The 22,055-nt window shown below is 30.1% G+C and overlaps 1 protein-coding gene and 1 long non-coding RNA gene across 3 annotated transcripts in view; both read left to right on the forward strand.

Annotated features, from left to right (window-relative positions):
* Window positions 1-22,055, forward strand: part of LOC145195994 (uncharacterized) — a 247,611-nt gene that overhangs the window by 90,355 nt on the left and 135,201 nt on the right. Inside the window, exons 84-104 of the mRNA XM_090078096.1 lie at window positions 1,662-2,456; window positions 2,590-2,949; window positions 3,067-3,372; window positions 3,634-3,798; window positions 3,898-4,203; window positions 4,488-4,640; window positions 4,836-5,009; window positions 5,864-6,034; window positions 6,440-6,546; window positions 9,296-9,360; window positions 9,886-10,025; window positions 10,130-10,423; window positions 10,552-10,848; window positions 11,071-11,376; window positions 11,480-11,946; window positions 12,501-12,598; window positions 12,708-12,864; window positions 12,987-13,044; window positions 13,209-13,480; window positions 13,587-13,764; window positions 13,923-14,148. Coding sequence (XP_089934222.1) covers window positions 1,662-2,456; window positions 2,590-2,949; window positions 3,067-3,372; window positions 3,634-3,798; window positions 3,898-4,203; window positions 4,488-4,640; window positions 4,836-5,009; window positions 5,864-6,034; window positions 6,440-6,546; window positions 9,296-9,360; window positions 9,886-10,025; window positions 10,130-10,423; window positions 10,552-10,848; window positions 11,071-11,376; window positions 11,480-11,946; window positions 12,501-12,598; window positions 12,708-12,864; window positions 12,987-13,044; window positions 13,209-13,480; window positions 13,587-13,764; window positions 13,923-14,148 — 5,095 coding nt within the window. The remainder of the gene's footprint in view (window positions 1-1,661; window positions 2,457-2,589; window positions 2,950-3,066; window positions 3,373-3,633; window positions 3,799-3,897; window positions 4,204-4,487; window positions 4,641-4,835; window positions 5,010-5,863; window positions 6,035-6,439; window positions 6,547-9,295; window positions 9,361-9,885; window positions 10,026-10,129; window positions 10,424-10,551; window positions 10,849-11,070; window positions 11,377-11,479; window positions 11,947-12,500; window positions 12,599-12,707; window positions 12,865-12,986; window positions 13,045-13,208; window positions 13,481-13,586; window positions 13,765-13,922; window positions 14,149-22,055) is intronic.
* On the forward strand, window positions 18,862-19,587 carry LOC149892235 (uncharacterized). Of its 2 annotated transcripts, none has more exons than XR_016449429.1 (4): window positions 18,862-18,989; window positions 19,088-19,136; window positions 19,317-19,397; window positions 19,478-19,587. It is a non-coding gene; the product is annotated as an uncharacterized LOC149892235 (long non-coding RNA). The 2 variants fall into 2 exon arrangements; XR_016449428.1 differs by having other exon boundaries at window positions 19,088-19,122.

Genomic DNA, 22,055 nt, shown 5'->3' on the forward strand with positions numbered 1-22,055 from the left:
TCATTAACAATTTTATGTGAAAAAAAATTTATGAAAATTTTTAGGAAAATGATTAAGATTTAATAGAATAATTATGAATAAAATTGGGTTTGAGAAGAAAATAGAACAGATATTAATTCAAATGTTTGTATGTCTACTTTTTAGTTAGTTGTAATATAATATATATAATGTAATATATATCAATGCTGAAGCAGAGATAATGTATCCCTGCAGAACCTATCACTAGGTTATTGCAGCCATTACTATAAACATAACCATACTATAAACATTACCATACACATAAACATACAAGCATTTAATTGTTAACATCACTGGCTATCATACCATTGCGAATGTAAATGTTAGTATCATAGGGACACCATATTACACTTGCATATTCTAAATGTGGTAGTAGATATAATTAATACAAAATTTCTATCATTTCTAAGTTTATTATGCTAAATGTTCTTTTTATCAGACCAATTATGGCATTTGCTTTGTTACATACGTTTAACACTTGCGTTTTCCATTTCAAATCCGATCTTATTGTGATTCCTAAATTTCTTTTTTAATTTGACGATTCTAAGGTTAGTGTGACATCTACTTTATTAATACTATAATTGTACATTAGGTTCTCTTTGCCAATGTGCATTTTTTTATATTTATTGACGTTTAAGTTGATTAACCAGTCTTTACACCACTCTAAAACATTATTAATATTGCCTTGTAATGATAAACATTGTGTCAATTTACTCACTTCAGCTATTATCTTTGAATCATCAGCATAAAATTTTGAATTATTTGAGATGATTTCATTCAAATTGTTTATGAAAATGATAAATAAAATTGGCCCCAGCACGGAACCTTGTGGGACTCTGCTCAAAACCATCACCCAAATAGATATAAAATCACCCATAAGAACTTGTTGCTTACATGAATGTAAAAAATCTTCAATCCACTTCAATAATTTGCCTTTTATACCATAAGCTGATAAGTTTAATAATTATCTCTGATGTGGTACTGAGTCGAAGGCCTTTGCGAAATCTAAAAAAATAATATCCACAGCAAATTTCGGGATAAATAATATGTTATCAAGTCCATAGATTCTACTAAATTAGTTAGTTGTAGAGAAATAATTTTCATGTTATGCAAAAAAAAAGTAGTTGTTCATCAAAAAAAAGAATTACCAAAAAGTTCTTAATGCATCAATTTTATTTTAAAACATATAACAATATAAAAGAGAAATGCATTATTAACTTGTACCATAAGTTTTCTATTAAAGCTAAATGTCTTTTTGTATTGTAGGGGATTTTTGCAGTCATAATGTAAATGAATTTGAAGTTTAAAAAACTGTTTTGTTCATAAGGATTTGCAGTACCCACCAGTTTTACAATATGGAATCAATGATTTCTCCAAATCTTACCAGTTTTACCAGATTTTTTTTTTTTTTCTGAAAAGAACTATTTTCCGAAAACTTTTTTATCTAAACAAAAGTTTTTGAAGTTTTATTCAAAACAATATTCAGTAACATTATAAACAATAGTATTAAAAGTCTGATAAATTAGAGAAATAAACAGTTTTTGGTATAAGCAATTGCTTGAATAAATTAAGCTTCAGTATTCTTTTAGCATGATATTTAAATTATGAAAACCAATTTTTTTTTGGAATAATTTTATCTTTAGAACCTGATTGTGTAAATCCTGTTATTAAAAAAGTTTATGTATCTAGTCCAAGAAGTGCAACCATTTTCCATGAGAGTGTTAATCCAACACACTTTCGAGGAAATAAATATTGGTTGTTTCATGTTACTGTTAATGCAAATGGTGGTTCAAATGGTGGTGCGAATGGTGTTGCGAATGGTGGTGCAAATGGTGGTGCAAATGGTGGTGCAAGTGGTGTTGCTGTTAATGCAGGCAGTAATACAGTGGAGGGTTATAATCCTGGTTCATTAACGGAGGAATATCTTAAACAACCAATCGAGTTTGAACATTCACTTGAGTCTTTTGCTGGAAACTCAGCTCCTTGTGATGAAGTAAAAATATCAGCATATTTTAACCAATCTACAGATTTTGAATTAAACTTGAGAGGATTGCATCCTTATGTAAGCTATCAAGTGTCCATACAACCATGCAATGAGATGGGATGTGGTAACATTTCTAAAAGTGTGTCCTTTCAAACATATTCAGATATTCCAGGCTGTGAGCCTGAGTTTCTTCAATTGCAAAACAAATCTTCCACATCAATGTTAGTATCATGGAATAAACTAGATGCTAGCTGTGAAAATGGAGTTTTACTTGATTATATTTTAAGCTGTGATGGGAGACGATCAGGACCAATATCTTCTAATTATTCAAGTATCTCTGCAAGTTTACAAAACTTGTCAAAGTATGAGTTAGTTTGTTGTAAAGTTGCAGCCAGAAATGTAAATGGGACAGGTCCATTTAGCTCTGAAAAGTGTGCCTACACTGATGAAGACAGTATGAAAATGACTTTTTTAATCAAATTCAGTTTTTTACATTAAAAATTTCTTTTAAAAGTGTATTTTTTGTTGTTGTTATTATGATTGGTTTTGCTAATTGTGTTTTGTTTATCATGTTTTGCTTATTATAGCTCCAGATGCAATTCCAAAAATCAGTAGCTTTCAAACAACACCATATACCATTTATGTAACAATAGAACCCCCAGGTGTATATGAAATGAACGGCATTGTTGTTGGTATTCATGCTACTATAACCATCTACTCGTTTGCTGGTTTGTTACCAGAAACAGAAACATTGCAAAACCAATCTGTATCTGTTACTGAAGATCATGAGTTTTTGTTAAACCCAGATGCATTGTTCAATGGCTTGGTAAAAATTAGTTTTGACAATTTGGTGCCATTCTTTGTGTACAAAATAAAGTTAAGGTATTTCACACGTGTTGGTAATGGCTCATGGAGTCCTGAATATGAAGTAGTGACTGCTGAGAGTTGTAAGTAAAATATTGGATCACACTTCATGCATTAAATAACATATTTTTTGGCAATTGGTAGTTGTTTTTTGTGATCATTTATATTTTGTTTTGGTTGACTATAAAAGTATGTTTTAGTACCTGATGCCCCAGAGTTTATATCAAACTCAAGTGACAATGTAAGAACTATAAGAATAAGTTGGAGTGGCGTGCCAATTGAAAAAAGTCATGGAGTAATATCTAGCTATAGAATCTGTCGCAAACAAATGTTCAGTAATGCTACAACTGCTGGAGAAGATTGTTTCCATTATGTGAATTTTTCATTACTGCAGTTTAATTTCAGCAATCTTGATCGAGGAAGCACTCATCGGATTAGCGTAGCTGCTTGTAATCAAGCTGGATGTGGAAGAGAGGTTTTTGTAATTGCCAGTGCTATGGGATTCAGTAAGTGTTGATTGCATTACACAATTTCTAAAAGTTACAATTACTTTATGTAATAATTTTTGGTTGATTGCAACTGTTAGTTATTTTTTGATATCTAATAAATTGAGTAATCATTACTATTAGACAAAGCTCTTATATTTGCTCATGATCATAAAATTTTTTATGATTTTAATATTTGTTTGGAATTGTATCTTTTATTTCATGATAAGATCTTTTGCATTCTAAGAGGTAATTTCTCTTTTCGGGTTATTAATGTTCTAGTTGATGGTAGATGGTTGGAATGGTCCTATTGGGACAGTTGCAGCCAAACTTGTGACAAAGGAAAACAAAAGAGAACACGTGATTGTACACCTTTCTCAGAAGGAGGTTATAATTGCTCCGGAGATGCAATAGAATATAAAACTTGTCAACTTGCTAAATGCTCAGGTTAAAATTTTTTTTTTTTTTCTTTGTCTAACTTAACCAAAAGTTAAGTTTTTCTTTTTTTATTTTACAAACAAATGTAAAAAAAGATTGCTTAATTAGGTTTTGTTCTTGGAGAAGAAAGCCAAACGAATTGCACAGCTGTATGTTATCAAAATGGCTACATCTGTTCAAATTTTTTTTTGAAAACTTACAATGGTAGTTCTATTTTCTTGGATGCCACTACACCGATCAGATGTCCTAACAGTCTAGCTAATACTGTTTATAGCTCTGAACTGGATCCTAGTTTTGATAATGCTACAGGAAATTGTATTGGGTACACAAATTTACCAGATGAAATTCCTTGTGAAACACAACTCACTTTTAGTCGTCCAAAAATGCAAAGGTTGTGTAACTGCATCAGTCCAGGTAAACTTTTTATAACAAAAGATTTAGCATGGTGTTATTGATCTGCTCATAAAAACTATATAAGATAAAAATAAAAAATAAAATGTGTCACTATTGTTCAATCAGTTTAGAAGTTGTCTTTTAAAGTAGCAAACCATCAATAGATGTTTTGTAGTTACAGCTCTATTTTGTACAACAGTTATTACTACTTTGCTGTTGAGTGTTTATTCATTAATATTTTGTCATAATTAACTAATATGATTAAAGAATATCTAGTTTTAACAACCAAACTTGTAAATTTGTAGAAGACTATGGATTTTCAAAATGGGCAAAGTGGAGTTTTTGCAGCAAGACTTGTGGAAAAGATAGCATCAGAGTAAGGAAAAGAACCTGCATAGGGACTGTGTGCTTGGGAATATCAGTTGAAACTGAAATCTGCAACAAGCCAGAATGTCCAGGTTATATATATATACAATTTCCACTAAGCTTTTGAACTTTTAACTATGCTGAATTACAGATGGTATTTATTTATCTAGTTCTTGCAGTTTTAATTAGAGTTTTTGTTAGAAGTTATCTTTTCTAAAAGTCCTTATCATTATTTTTTTGTTTTTACATTCTTTTAAATAAAAAACTTTGCTCTTCATCTTCATCAGTTGATGGTGAGTGGGGAAAATGGGGAGAATACCAAGCTTGCAATGAAACTTGTGGTTTTGGCTATGAAATTCGTACCAGAGAATGCAACAACCCACCCCCAGCTGGAGGGGGCACTCCATGTCAAGGTCCAGATAGAGATGAGCGTCCTGAATGCAATGCATTTCCTTGTCCAGGTATGATAATAGAATTCATAAAAGTGTAACGTTTTGTTTTTTATGTTGTTCACACAGCAAGTTTTTCTGTTTTGATTTCTTACAGAAATGGCAAAGTGGCATATTGTATTTTATAATGACATATTGTTTACATTTTAACATGGAATTTTTTTTATAATTTTCTGTAAAAGTTAAATCCACAAAAACATAATCTTTTTTGTAACTTAATCTTTTTAAATTTCTTTTGCATTTTTTCATCAATGTCAACTAAAGCTAATCTAAAAAAGAGCTACTGAAAAATACAGAGAATTTCATAATTTTTACATATTATTTTTTGGGTGTGATTTTACAGATAAGAATTATGTTGTAAAATAACTTATTGTATCTTAAAACTGTTTTTTGTTGAATTAAATTTCCAAAATATCAGTGTTATACCAAAATATAGGAGTTGCTTAATTGAAGATGCCTCAGGATTTACAAGCATTACTGATTTTTTTACTTATTTAGTTTGCAAATACAGTGAGCTGAGGATGTGAGCAATATATTTCGTGATTAATTTTTTTTTCTTCAGATATTTAATTTACACATGTCTGAAAGTTTTGATCTAATTTTTTCTATCTTTTATTTATTATACATTATCATTTTTTCTTCTTTAATCTTTAGTGGTTCTAAATACTTTACTCATTTATTTTGCAATAACAGTATGCTAAGCTCATGAGTAACAGTATTTATAAATGCAACTTTATTTCTCAAGTTTTTTTATGTTTGCAAGCTAAAAATATGAAAATGCAGACAGACAATAGATTTTCACATATCTGTGTTGTTAAAGTTACTTTTTTCAAATGTTTATTCTTGCATGAGTTCTTTTGCTGTAGTGAACGGCGGTTTCTCAAATTGGACTGAATGGTCCATATGTGACAGACCGTGTGGAAATGGGTTGCGTACACGTAGACGTTATTGCAATAACCCAGTACCAGCATTGAATGGCTTAACATGTAAAGGTACTGACATAATGACTGTGCCTTGTTTCATGCAGAGTTGCACACGTACGTTATATTTCCTATTAGTTAATTTTTTTTTCTTTTAATTTTCTATAAGTAATTAACCTGTTGACGGACACTTGTGTCTACAGCCATCAAAGCAAAGTTCATTATGTGGTTAATAGCCACAACCTATTTAAAGGTGCTGAATTTGTTAAATTTAAGTTTACTTAAGCAGAAAAAGTAAAACTTTACTTCTAATATTCTGAAAATTACAAAAGTATATAGTGTTGATTTTCGAGCTTCACTTGCTCCTACTGTCCGTCAATGTGCTGATATTCTAAATATTACAAAAACACATAGTGTTAATTTTTGAACTTCACTTGTTTCTACTGTCCGTCAATGTGTTAAATGCTTTATTTGTTTTTATTTTGACTTTTGAGCTAAAATTAAATGTTTTGTTTCCTTCAGCTGTTGGAGTCAACATGGTTCAAAAAATCCAAATGAAATGGAATTGGAGAATGTATAACATCTTATCACAAGAAGCTCAAGATTTTGTTGCTAATTTTACATCCTTAGTAAGACTTAAACTTATGGCTGTTGTTTTTATTTAATATTTGCATTATTTTTTATTGTTTGCAGTTGTCTTCTTTATGCTAGTAGAAAAAATTTTGATACAAAGCAAAATGTAGTTTAGTTGATTATGACTTGTTCAGTTGAAAATCTTTAACTAGGATTCTAACAAATGTAAATATTTTGTTTAATCATATGTAAACATTTTGTAAAGGACACAAGCAAGAAATGAAAATTTTGATTAAAGGGAGTTGCTTCATATTTTTTTTTTTTTTTTTTTTTTTAAATTACAAGGATTGATGCATACCAAGTAAGTATAACTTAATGAACAAGAATCTACAGATTTACAATAATCTATCACTTTATTGTTACGTCAGCATTGTTTGCTCAGTCTGAGCAGTAGCATAAAGTGTAAATCTTTCTTTGGTTGTGTATTGTGTAAGTTAGAGTTTTCTTAATGAATTATAGAGACTTACAGTTAGTAACAACCTTTTGTTCTCTGAAAATTGGTGTCAATTTTTTTCATTTTGTCCTATACTACCATTTTTAAAGTTGAAGCATTTAAAGGGTTTTATTAATTTCATAAATTTTACTTAATGATATGAATTTTTTGCTTTACCAGTAGTATTCATAACGTGAAGTTCAAGCACTCAAGTGTGTCAATTTCACCTTAATAATCAGATTTATATATTTATCTAATGTATTTTAATTAATATTATGTAATATGCAGATAGTTATAAGAATAAAGTAGTTTAACATGCAACTTAATGAAAAAGTTATAATGGCTATACCTTTATACCATGTAAAAGTTATTTTTGAACCTATTCATATTCAAAATGGCCTAGGTTAAAAGAAAGATTGATAATTATTCAATCATTCTAAAGAGATAAAGCTACCTGCTGAAATTTCTAATTAATGGCCTTCCAGATTGAGATTCCAACATCAATAACCTGTACAAAGTTTTAAGTTGTAACTTGAATTTATTTGTTTTAAAACTTTATTAAGTGCTTGAACTTCTTATTTGGTTTCTAACTTACTTTATACTTCTATAGTGTGCAAATATTTTCAAGTAGTATGTTTTCCTGCAGCAGTAGGTACAGATAAATAGGTATTTCCTAGCAGGTTCAGTTCAGACATTATAGTTGTCTAGTGAAAAGATATCTAATATGTTGCTCTGCTTTTGTTATATGGCATACTTATTTGTATAGAGTTAACAAAGAAACTTTTGAGTAAGGTAAATTGATCAGATTTTTTTAAAGTTTAATCATATAATTAAAACTTAAGGAGCATTGAGCAACCTCTAATCTTAACTTAATTACAAAGATCTCTTACAAACTTGATTGCAATATAGTTTGGAACAATATATACAATTATAAATTCAATTCTAAAAGAAATATTTGCTTTTCTATTAGAAATGTGAATCAACCTAACCAGCATAATTGACTTTAAGTTCTCTGCAACTGTCATAAAAATGAAACTCATGCTTTACATTTCATGACTATTTTTTTTAGGGGGAATCAAGTAAACTCTTTTTTGTTAGGTTTAAAAATATGGGTTCAGATTCTTGATTAAACAAGTTGTGGTAAAATATATTTGGATCACTGTGAACTCCTCGAATTTTTTATGGCCAAATAAACTCTAAAATACATGGCGGCCAAATAAACTCTAAAATACATGAGGTGTTTGCATGGACTGATTACAGTAAGGTCAAACTGACTAATTTATATGTTGGGAGCATTAAGAACTTTAGATTTCCTCAGCTAGGCAGGTGCTATGCATGAGGAAAGATTTATGGCTGATGCCTTGAGTATTTTAACTATTCAGTTTACTAATGTGGCAAGAGATGTCATCAATAAAATTTGAATGGTTTTTATGAGCTGGTTAAAGTTGTTATAAGCATGAAACAACACAAATGGTTCTAAGTTGACTATTTCATGGTTTTTTCAATTGCAGACCAAATTACCTAATGGTACAAAACTAAAGTTTGAAAGGGTGTTTGCAGAGTAATTCTATTAAATACTCTGCAAACTTTTCAGAATAAAGAGAGAACAAAGAAAGATGTTGTCATAAAGAAGAAAGTAGAGAAAGAGAAATCTAAACAGAATGCAGAAGAAATGAAAACTGTGAGTGCAGGAAAAATGAAATTGTACAACTTTAATCTTATCTAAGAAATTAAGTATGACTATTTTGTATAAACATGAGTCCATTCTATGTAATTGCATATCTATTTGAAAGAATAGTAAAAAACTGTAAGATGTTCAGTGCAGTTCTCTTTGTAAATAAAAAATGAAGAAAAGCCTAAAAGTATCATATTCACCTTAATCTTTCTTCACTTTACCAGGCTCAAAGTTTAAGTATGATCATTTAACTACAATTGACAAATATCATCAGGTGTAATGAATCTCTTATTTAACTTTTATCAACATTTTACACGTAGTTCTCAATTTAAAGGTTGTAATCATATTGAAAGGAAATTTGTAAAATTTTAGTCAAGTAAAGCTCAACATTTTGTTTAAGACTTCAGATTCTCAGCATGGTTGCAATCTTCAGCATTATGAATAGTGATTTTATGTTAAATCAGAAAAGGTTAAGGAGGGCGATCAAACGTTACTTTTGTTGATTCCATTTAGAATGAGTCAATTCAGCACATGATTTTTAATTTTATAATAAACTTTCAGCCAATGAGTCATTGCATTTTGTGTTAATCAAAAAAAATTGGCATATCTCTTTTATATGTCCTAAGTTTTTTTTTAGGTGTACAAGTACTGTGCTGAATTGAATTTAACTGGCCTTAAAGGTCTGGAAGTTACAAGTCTTCAGTGAGTAAAACCTTAATTACTCTTACTTTTGGTTGGATAAAATGTTTTGTATATTGAATCTCAAAAGTATTTCTTGAATGCTTGAAACAAAATTTAATACTTAACATCCAACTTCAAGTGTTACCAATTTAAAACTGACCAGTATTGCTATTGAGCTGTAATCCATCTTTGTTTTGTCAGGAATACAAAAAATCTTACATTATTCTGTTGAAAGATTTACAAAATAAACATTTTGCAAAATTCTATATAAATCAATAAGTGCAATTATTTGGTTTGTGCGATATTTCTGTAAGAATCATAAGTTCCAATACATCTCAGGACTCTACTTAACAGAGATTTATAGATGTCTAGAGATATTCTCATAACACCTGTAAGTCTCTTCTAGAGAATGTAATATTATTATTACACTATAGTTCATGTCATTTCCCAAGAAATATGGTTAGGTGTAACTTTGAAGTTACTTATTGATAAATGAAAAATAAACCTGTGAAAATAATAATAATTTAAAAAGTTTGTTCAATTCAGAGCTGGTAGCATCATTGTTAATTATGTGTTGAAGTTTGATTATTTGCATTACCAAATTGTTGAGTTTCTAGATGGAATTGATAAAACTGGGACATTAATGAATATCAGTGTAGCAAGTACAACATACTACTCTAATGATGGTAATTTTCTAAAATTTAATCTATGATGCTTTCTGATTAAATTTTTGTGCAGTTTTAGTTTGCTTTGTGCATTTATCTTTTGTAAGTATGTTTTTGAATTTTAGTACCTTGCCTGCCACCTTACAACATGTCAGTCTCAGCCTATGATAAAAACACTGTAATGTTAACATGGTTAAAAGACCCTTGCAACAAAACAGAGTTGTGGTTTTATGTGTTTTACAGGGATATTTCAGTTGAAAATTCTACATGGCAGCGAAGAGGCTTAGACTTAAGTAGTGCGTTTGGATTTGTGCCAGATCTAATCACATCTCATAAATATAAAGCCTACATGCTGACTGCACCAGAGAATGGAAATGGTTTGCCTAGTGTCACATTTACCTTTCAGCCAGTTGAAAGTCGTAAGTCAATATTGTTTTCTGCGTTGTTTTTCTGACTTTTCTGCAGTTTGTTACAACTGATGTTGTTTTTTCAATTTTCGAAATGCTTTTTGGAAATTTTTATTGAGTATCTGAGATTCTATCATTAGCTCCTGAAATGCCTCCTCCAACAGCAAGCTCGTTTTCCCCAAAACCAACTGAAATTTACATAGAGTGGACTGAAATTCCAGAAAAGTATCAAAACGGCAAAATTCTTGGCTATCGAATAAGATACAAGATTTATAGAGCTAAGGTACCATATCAAGAAGTAGAAGCGCAGTTTGGTTTTAATGCTTTCACAATAAAGAATTTGAAACCCTCTTCTCTCTATCTAGTAGAGGTGCATGGGTACAATTCTAATGGGGATGGTCCTGTTCAATTTACTATGTGCAAAACAATAGAAGGAGGTTAAAAGTAGTTTTTATTTTGCTTTTTTGTAATTTATGGCAAGAGGGGAAGGGGGTTTTTTATATTAGTATATACTTTGTAATCTTGATCTGAAAAATCAAAACAGAATGCTAAGAGAAGTTAAATGTATCAGAATTTGTTTTAGTTTTCCTTCTGCGTTTATCTAACATTCTGTTAAACTAATGTACTTAAATCTAAGCAAGTTTTTTTCTGTTTTATAGTGCCCTCTGTTCCTGTGCCTGGTTTTAAAGTAAACGACATGCAATCTATGAGCTGGTGGTCAGTGTCTTGGAATCCAATACCACAACAGTATGTGAATGGCATTTTGCGTGGATATCGACTTGTCTATTATTTAAGCTATCAATCAGGAATGGAAATAGGTGGAGAGAAAAAAAAGGTTGTTTTGGACTTTGATAAATTCACCCTTTACTACAAGCAAAGAGATATTCTTAACTATGCTGTTTACAATATCAGTGTTGCAGGTTTTACAGTTACTGGGAGTGGACCTGCTCCTGAATACCAAGCAAGTCAGTGACTGTTCTTAACTAGTTTCACTTTCTGTATGTGTACTAGTGCTTTTGTGTTGATAAAGTTTATGCATTTAGGTTTAACTGTTTAAGATTGTTTCAGGGACATGCAAATGTGCAGAGCAAATTTATGCAAACTTGTACATTAAGAACCCGTTTACTGTAATGGACTCTAATTCGAATCCCAGTGGTTTTTTTATTAAGTTGTTACAAGAGATGGTCGTTCAGTCTTGCGGTTCATGTCAAGGCTACTCTAATTCTGAACTGTACTTTACTCAATCGAAGTTTGGTGATGATCCTGTGAAAAGCTCAGAGTTTGAATTGAAAAACTCGATAAATGATGATGTAGATTTAAGTTTTCCTATATATGGAATAGAAGGCTATGAAGTAGCACCTGACAGCATATTTTCTATGCTGGTCAAGTCACCAGGCATCCTGATGGTTGTGCGTGATGAAAATAAAATAAATGATGTAATCAACAAAATGATATTAGGTGTTTTTAACGTATGGCCCTTACTGCTTATCAGCTATGCGATTGCTTCTTTGTTTGGCATCTTCATATGGTTCACTGTAAGTTGAATGTTTTTGCCTGTAATAATCTCAGTAATTAAACTTGAAGCTTATGTATTTTTTTCTGTAATAATAATTTATTTAGAAAACTTTTTATGATGCTGTTGTTAAAGATTAACATTAATGAAAATCTTAATCAAAAAAGAGTTTTTTTTTTAAGACATCATTTAAGAGCTTATTTTAAAGATATTTTTTTGAAGACAGTTAAGTGAAATTTATTTTAAGCTGCTATGTTTTTGGTGTGTCATAAATGATCATGATAAAATGCTAGATGTCTTGCCTTATTTTGGAATAATATGTGATGTTACTGCTTTAATTTGATCAGTTTGTCACAAGTAAGAAGCCTGAGATAATTTCAGGGATTGTTTTTATATTTGTCACGGCATAGAACTAAATAAAATTTATCACAGTTTACACATTTTAGTTTTTGTTGCATTCTTTAAATTTCCCAAATGAAAATATATGCTATAAGTTTGAAAACTAATCAAAGGAGATATCTTAAGTTGCATAAGAAAGTGTAGGGTGCCATTTTTTACAAAATAATTTACTTTTAGGATCAGTTTGCAAATCCAGATCAGTTCTCAAAGGGAAGTTCTTTAAGAGGACCACTCTCTGGGTTTTGGTTTACATTTGTCACCATGACAACAATCGGGTGAGGTTCTTTAAACATTCTTTTTGGCCTTTTTATTTAAAAATTGTTTTATTTCAGTCATCAAAAAGTTATATTTCAGTTTACAAGTAATGTTTTGTATTTTAAACAGATATGGTGATTTAAGTCCTCGTTCTATTCCTGCAAGAACCTTTGCATTGATTTGGTTTTTAACTGGATTGATTCTAAACGGTTTGATTGTTGGTTTTATAGTTACAAACTTGACCAGTCTTAGTGCATCAGAAGACTTGATGTTGTACGATTCCAAGGTCTTTATGGTTTCAGTGTACCAAACTGTTCAAAATGTTTTATTTTTATCTGTTTATTTTGCTTTCCATTTCATTTTTTAATGATAAATTTGTTATTTTTTTTTTAACAAGTTTTTATTTAGGTTGCTGTATTGAAAAATTCATTTGAAGAAAGACTTGCAGTTTTAAAGAATGCAAAAGGTAAAGATGACGATAACTGTGACAACGACGATGGTGATCATGATCATGATAATCATGATCATGATTACGATGACGATGACAATAAGGACGAGGGATTAATGAATAGTGATAATTGCGATGAAGAGGATTGATAAACAGTAATGGTTTAAGCTCTCTTTTTTTAGTAACAAATTTTACGGATATACCAAGTATGCTTGATAACTTGCAGCAGAAAGTGGTTGACATCGTGTATGTTGATGCTTTCTCCATGATGGATTACCAGTCTGTACTTGATGCAAAATCGCTTAAGGTTCAATCGGTTGAAAATAAAAAAACTGGCTATGGGTTTGTGATGTCTGGTTTTAGTATGGTTTTAACTAAAGATATTGAAAGTTTCATTGGGTCAAAAAGCGACGAAATTTCTGCATTTGCTGCCTCATTTAACGATCGTATTCCGGTATTTTTTGATGTGCATTGTTTTACTTAATGAACTGAAAATAGAAGAAGTCCAACTAAAAGTGGAAGTAATGATTGTAGAAATAATTGTTATTTTGTTAATTTAGACGCTCGTTGTCCAAGACGCAGGCCAGGTTTTAAAAGACATTTTTTCAAAAGACTCTCCTGCCTTTCACAGCGCTCTGAAATGGCTTGCGCTTCTAATTGGTTGTTTCTCTGTTGTCGGAGTAACCATCGATGTCGTTAGACATATTAAAAACAAGTCTCATAAGATCAGGCCTCAGTGTAAGTTCAAAGTTTACAGCGTCGGTTCATAAGAATGACTACTTATATATATGATAAATATTTTAAAGAAATCAAATGAAATAAAAAGAGTAATTTTTTACTTTTGTTAGCAACAGAGTTTTCGAAATGTAAGAAGTCAGTAATTTCTCTTTTTTCAGTAACATTTCAAGAAGAACTTAATGGCTTAAGCGATGACATTTGCGATTTTCACCAGCAACTCAGTAGAGTTATCAACGAAATGAGCAGCGAACAAGATGAAGAGAAGATACGGTTATCTCACTTGAAACACTCTTACGCGAATAAGGTTGAACGTCTCGGACTTTACGAAGCTGAAAGAATGGCTGCTATGAATAATAAATACGGATACATCACTAGTAGAGTCTGAAAGCGCATAAATGAAAAGGGTGAAATCTGTTTTTGTTCAAGAAATCTTTTATTAAGTTTTATTCTATTTCATATTGTAAAGATGTTTAAATTTTTTCTTGTAAAGTAATTCATTGACTTTGAATATAGCTTGCACTTAAAGTTTTGAATTTTTTTCATATATTACAACAAAAATTATTCTTGTATTCATATTTAACAGCAGGATAGCTGGCTCTTAAAGTTTTGGATTTTTTTTTTCATATATTACAGCATACTTATTCTTATAGTCATATTTTACAGCGTATATTCTCCTTATATTCACATTTTACAGCATAGTTTTATTCTTTTATTCATGTTTTGCATCATAATTTAAACTTATTTTAAACTCTGAGATATCAAAACAAATGGATGCACTTTTTTAATTATTTGGCACTCAGTACTTTGACTCAACAGAAAATCTGAAAATGATAAAATGCTGTCGCAAGAAACTTAAGTTCATATTTTACAGTATAATTTATGCTTATATTCATATTTTACAGCATAATTAATCCTTGGTATAACTCGTTTCCTAAATCGATAATAGATTAAGACCTCTAGGTACATTTATGTGTAATAATAAATCACCCGGAAGCGCTCTGAAACAGTTATTATAACAAATTGATGCATTCATGCTCATTATTTTACTAAACAAAAAATCTGGCAGAAAATGATTGTATGTTGTCGCAAGAATCTTGTAACATCTGCTGTTGTGGAGAATCATATAAATAGAAAGATGACATCATTAGCAGTAGAAGTCGAACCTAAATGTAAAACAAAGTATCTTTAAAATGGATGAGGAAGCTCTAAGAAGAGATGTTTTTTTGAATGGTTCTTTTGATCAAACTACGCGTATCAGTTGACGTAAATCGGGAATTCTTAAATCAATTGTAAATATGTTTGATGAAAACAAAGATTTAAATTGACAGCGAAACGAAGTGTTTTTTTGTGGCTATTGTAGAAGTTACATCTGAAGATAGTTGAAATCTTTAGAAAACCTAATTTTAATGACGATCATTTTTCGACGTTTTGTTTAAATTATTTTTCTGGACGAAATGTAATGTGCACTGCAAGTAAAAAAAATTGTCGATAATTTTTTTTACTACCAACCCAGCAAACATGCTTTTAGCGGACCGTGATGCGTAAAGCCGCCGCCGGTATGCCGCTGCTGGCCCACTGTGATGCTTAATGCGGATTGCCGCTGCTGGCTAACCGATGATGGACCGTAATCTCGATTTTGTGTTGGCTTACCACTATTGGCTGAAAAACGGCAAAACGCTTCGTTGTGGATACGTTTATAAATCGGCATGCCAGCTTCGGTAAACACATAGCGATACATTATAGTTTTACCAACACAAATCCAGAGTTGGCTTTCGGATAGCAGTAAGCTGTCGTTATAACACCGAAAGCAGACATTTCAATTGAAATGCCTGCTTTTGGTAAGACTTAAATTGATCGATTTTTATATGGTGACTGTTTTATAAAAAATTCACTGATTATAACTTATTAGTGTTTAAATATATGCTTAAAATTGTTATTACATTTATTTTTTAACAATAGTTTACTTAATATTTATAACTCTGATAAAATTATATACTAAGTAAAACAGTAAGTATTAAATAAATAAGATGTAAAAAAAAATCAAATTAGTTTTTAGTCTTAAAATATAAATTATGTATATAAATTTATATTGAATCTATATCTATACTTTATATTATGAAATATAGCTATAATTATTGCTTATAAATATTAAAAGTTATATAATTTTAACATTGTTATAATCTTATAGCTATACTTATAGCAATGCTTTATAATATTAAGTTTAAGTTTAAGTTTAAGTTTAGATATTGATATATTAATATACTCAAAATGAAAAAGACTAATTTATATATATACAGGGTGGTGCAAAAAAAAAGCCACACTAGTTTTTTTAATAAAAACAGCAACAAAAAATGAGTAAGACTCGTATAATAAAAGTATTATAGGACAATTTTGATAAAAATGTTTATAACATCATTGTATATTACATATAATAAAAAGAAATTAGGATTTGTAAAGCATTTTTTAGGTTTCAGCTGTTTTAGTACTTAATTGGCCATCCTTTGTTTTTTATGACTTCTGCGCATCTGGAAGGCATACTATCTACAAGTCTTTTTAATAAATCGTTTGGCAAAGCATTCCAACCATCAAGAAGAATTTGGAACAAATCATCTTCATTTGTTGCTCTACGATCTTTCAATTTTCTATCCAATATAGACCAAAGGTTTTCTATTGGATTTAAATCAGGAGACTGTGATGGCCAAGACATAACTGGTATTAATTTAGATTCTAGATATCTTTTATTCAACCGTGCTGTATGTTTAGGATCGTTATCATGTTGAAAGATGTAGTCACTATTAGGAAAAAGTTCTTTTATACTTGGTCCAAGCTGATTAACTAAGATTTTATGATACATATGCTGGTCCATGATGCCCTTCACCCGATAAAGTTTTCCAACTTTGTGTGCACTAAAACAACCCCAAACATTAATCTTTCTGTCATGTTTAATTGTTGCCTTGCATGTTTGGGGGTTGAATTTTTCCCCAATTAATTTCCAACAGTGAGATCGACCATTATAAAACAAAACAAAAGGAGACTCGTCGCTCCAAATAACTTTAGCCCATTGTTCACATGTCCAATCTTTGTGCTCAATGCACCACTTTAATCGTTTTTTTCGATTGATTTCACTAACAAAGGGTTTTTTAATTTGCTTTCCAGAAAAAAAACAACCTGATGCTTTTATTCTGCGAGATATTGTCCACTTTGAGATATTACTAAGGTTCAAATCTAGTTTTATCTCAGAACATGTGATTTTACAATTTTTTTTGACAGCGTTAAGAATGTAGCGATCTTCTTTTTTTGAAGTTTTAGGTTTTCTCCCAGATCCAGCAGACCTTTCAGTTTTACCAGTGTGTTTATACTTCTTTACCAATCTACTAATAGTTGAGTTTTCTCGTTTAAAACGCTTTCCAATGCTTCTATGAGACTCTCCTTGGTCAGCAGCTTCAATAATTCTTCCAATTTCTACATCCGTTAGATGTTTTCTAAAATAATAAATGTGTCCATATTAATCTTTTTCTTAAAGATTTTATTTATGTAAATATTAGTTTATATATAAACATACCTTTTCAGTCCTAAATTTTTCACTGACACATCCAATTTTTTTTGTTTTGCTTGATTATACATTTTATACTTAAAATGAAGAAAAAATATTAGTGTGGCTTTTTTTTTGCACCCCACTGTATATATATATATATATATATATATATATATATATATATATATATATATATATATATATATATATATATATATATATATATATATATAGTCAGTCACAAAAGTTTTCTTACACCTTACAATTTAGAGAAAACACTTAATAAAAACCATTTTAAATGCAAAAAAATAATTTTATATCAAAGTAAAAAGAATATATCATACAAGAAATAGAAAATAATTAACTAAATAAAAATATTTATTTGTAAAACTGAAAAAGTTTAATTTTTGAATTTATAATATGTCACAAAAGTTTTCCTACATTAAACAAAACTTGTAAAAAAAACAAGAATATGAAAAATTAAAAAATCTTTAGTATTTTGTTGAGCATCCATTGGCATTTACACAAGCTTTTAATCTTCTGTTCATCGATGACACTAATTTTTTGGTATAAGAAGACGGAATTTTATTCCATTCTTTTAGTAAGATATTTTTTAGCATATTAACATTTGTTATTCTATGTTTCCTGACTTGTCTGTCTAAATAATCCCACACATTCTCTATTTGGTTAAAGTCTGGTGATTGGGGAGGAGAATGCAGTTGTTTTGGAATATTGTAGAGCAACCATGATTTTACAACATAAGCAGTGTGTTTTGGATCTCAATCCTGTTGAAATATCCAATTATTTCCTATTTCTTATTTAGCAGCATCTGATTTCAAATTATTTTTTATAATGTCCAAATATACCCAGCGATTTATATTATATGTATTTTTTAATATATACCAGCTTTAGTAAATAAAACAATTTATATAAATTTATATAAGTTTCAATAATGAGCGTTTGGACAAAATGGCTAAGAAAAAACTGATGCCTACATCAAGTTTTCCAATGCCATTAAATAAAGAGGCATTTTTTAGTTCAGAAAATGAATAACATTTTTAAATAAAATAAACATCTTTATTTACAAATTTTTTATCTTTATTTTACAATATTTAATATATTTTTAAATATTTTATTTTTCAAACTCACTGGAGTAAAGTATTTGTGCAATAAATATTACTGTTTCCATGTTTTTCATATTCATTCCCTTTTACTTTAACCTCTTGTATATGAGATTGTTAATGAGAATTTAAATTGATCATGATATTAAATGTTACCAGTGAATGAAGTAAGATAGATTTTTTATTATTTTAATGTTATTTGTTTCAATGTTGTTTTTGAAAGAAATCCAAAATATAAGTTCTGGAGTCTGTCTACTGTTTGAAAAAATTATATACTTATTTACTAAACCATTTTATTTCAATCAATTATTTGGCTTTCTTTATATTTTTTCAAGGTATTTTCATAGTATATTATATCGTGCTATGTTTTTGTTTGTATGGTAAACACTATGTTCAATGTGCAAACTATATTTTAGTTCATCAAATTATATTTTTATTGATGTGTTCTGTCTCTGATTCTTTCTCTTTCAGATTTGCACTTATGTCTTAGGCCTATGGTTTGCAAAAGGTTCACCATTGCCCTTAAGTTGCTGTGGGTTTCACAATTTGATTTCCAACCTGGCATATAAGTATATCATTTTTAAATACTATTTTATTTGTTAACTTAAAATTAAAATTAAAGATAATTCTTTTAATGAAATAACAATTTTTTTTTATTGTTCATTAGCCCCTTAAGCGTATTGGTAGGAATCGGTATACCAGGTAGAGTATTTAAGGTTACTGTATATGAAGTTTTATTTTTAAAAAAAGGCACGCAATATGACTTTACTTTTATATAGTTTTTTTTAAAGATGTTTCCTTAGTTAAGATAATGTAGCAATATAATTAAGCAATGTTTTTGTTGTTTTTATGTTTTAAATTATGCTTAAATAATAAATTTAAATTATTCAATTTAGATAAACTTACTATTTGGAGTTATTTGTCAATAACTGATGATCAGACTATTTTAAACAAAAACGTTTTTAAGGGCTGAGAAGGTAAGTTTATTATCTTTGTTGTAATAGCTCTAAACTTAACTGTTTCAATATTTTCATTATATATCATTGTCTGCTTTCAGGTAAAAGTTAGAAGTCTGCAGACTGCAACGTAAATCGATTTTCAACATATTATGGCTTTCCGAGTATATTTAGTTTTCGATTGAAATGAGAATAAACTAAACTTAAAGATGTGTTTGAAATTAACTATTTATTTTATATTTTATATTTTAAACGTTCGCTAAACGCAAGTTAAGCAATAATCTATAGATAAAAACATTTTATATATTCTGTTTTAAATTAAAAAAAATTATTGTGACTTTAATATTCATATTGTAATTGAAAGTTGCAACCTTAAAATGATTTTTATTATAACTTCTGATTATTCTTTTTGTTCACCGAGCTTAAGCGTTGCCACGTATGACCTAATGATATACAGTTGGGCCAGTGTTTTTTGGTGCAAGGAGAATTTCAGTATAGTAAATTCGTATTTAATGGCTATGTACCTATGTACAAAGTCAAAAGGTATTTGATGTGCCTTCCAGGCATCGGCAGGATTTGCCATTCTTTTATGAGTAAAAATTGCGCTGAAAGATATACAAAATTTTATATGTATATCAATGCATTCAAATCTTAGTGAAAACTTATTATAGGTCCTATGCTATTCCGCTATCGCTTTATCATCGGTTAGCCGCTGACGGACCGTTGTTCAAAAGTTGTCGATTTGCCGCCATCGGTCCGCTGCCGAACCGCCTGCAGCTTTCCGCTAACGGACCGATGTAAATACGATGTGCAAGCCTACGCGGCAACACAGCGGGCGGCCGACGTCGGCACGGCATAAGTGCTGACAGTGGTCCGTTGTCGGTCCGCCTGCTTAATGTTTGCTGGGAAGGTGTAAACGCCATAAAAATTAAACTTTCGTGGTATTTCTGATTGATTCATATTTGTTGTATGCTTGAAAAAAACTTATCAAATCTGTAGTTGTTTATATGAGTAAAAAAAGAAGTTATTCTAAAATATTTAGTGTGAAACGATTGGAATATTGAAAAGTTTTACTTAGTTTTGTTTTATTTTATCAAAGTATCAAATGTTTATTTAAAGTATCAAATGTTTCCATGGTCAATCGAATCAACTTGCCGGTTTACCAAAAAAATTCCAAAAAATTTTAAATATAGTTTTCGCTTTTTAAACTTAGCAAAAGTTAATAAGTTGTCCGGCATGTGCCAAATGATTAAGGGTAAAAATATGGACTTTATTTGGAACATTGTTATTATAGGGCTGTTATCTTAAGCAAAAAAAACTAAGATACGTTTATAAAAAGATATTTGTTTTATAAATGCATTTTAATTTTAGTTAATAAAAAAAATGCACAATTTAATAATGAATCAATTGGATTCTTTTTAAATTTTAAAGTGGTTAAACTAAAATACAGTAAAATCTATAAAGCATAAAATTCTTATTTCATTATGTCGTTTTGCTTGAATTTGATGAATTGGTGGTAACCGTCAACGACAGATCGCTTGGTCGGCAGAGACTTAAAACCTACGCAATTTTGATATAATTTATACTACGCAATTTTGATATAAGTTTTACCTGTTTCCTCGACAACAGACAGAAATTTTTATTCAAGAATACCAAGTTTTTTTTTCAACAGATCTATTTTCAAAAATCATGATTTGTCACAACATTTTGTGGTTTTAATCGGACTTAAGTACTTGGCATGTGAAAATGACTAGAGAAGTTAAGCCGAATTATTTGGTACTAGCAAATCTTCTGTTGGTTGTTGTGTGAAGTAATTTGTATAGAGTATTTGTGATTGTAAGAATAGATGGATTACTTTTCCAACTGAAGAAGCATTTAGACAAAATTTAGACAAATTAATTGAGGAATTCTTCAAAATTTCCAAACTGTTTCGCGGCTATTGATAGTTCATTGATTCGAATAAAGAAGCCATGTTTGAACGACCATTTTTACGTGAGCCGGAAAGGCTTCCATGCATAAAACTCGTTGATTGCATGTAGTGGTAAGTTTATTATTTTATATGCTAACACTAAATTTCCAGGAGCAGCAAACGACAGTTTTGTGTACACTCAGTTGGAATTATATAATGCAGTCAAATCTACAGGGTGGCCCATAATTAGTGTCCCATCTTAAAAAAGCAATTCCTTGAAAACTAGGGATGGAAAACACATAAAACTTTTTGATAAACAATTTATTAACAATATCAAATAAAATTTAAAGATTTTTTTCGAAATGTCGACCATCGGCTTTCACACAAGCTTCAAGACGCTTTGGAAAGTCATCTACGGTGGCACGCAAGTAGGCGGGTGAAAGCGAATCCCATGCTTTTTGAAGCGCTTTCTTCAGAGAATCAATCGTTTTATGCGGTTTTTTGCACGCTTCAGCTTCCAGAACACTCCACACTGAGTAATCCATTGGATTGCAGTCGGGACTACTTGGAGGCCACTCATTGTGCTTGATGAAATCGGGGGTGTTTCGGCCGAGCCAATCTTGCACAATTTTGGCTTTGTGGGCTGGAGCACTATCCTGCATGAATGTCCAACAATGTCTACGAAGCTCCTTTTGACTCCATGGAAGTATTTCTTTGATCAAAACGTCATTCAGATAGTTTTGGGCTTTTACTTTAACGCCTTGTTGAAC

This window comes from Hydra viridissima, unplaced genomic scaffold, assembly GCF_058129835.1.
Source record: "Hydra viridissima isolate aposymbiotic clone 2 unplaced genomic scaffold, HvirCarnegie_v1 scaffold_2, whole genome shotgun sequence".
NCBI classification, from domain to species: domain Eukaryota; kingdom Metazoa; phylum Cnidaria; class Hydrozoa; order Anthoathecata; family Hydridae; genus Hydra; species Hydra viridissima.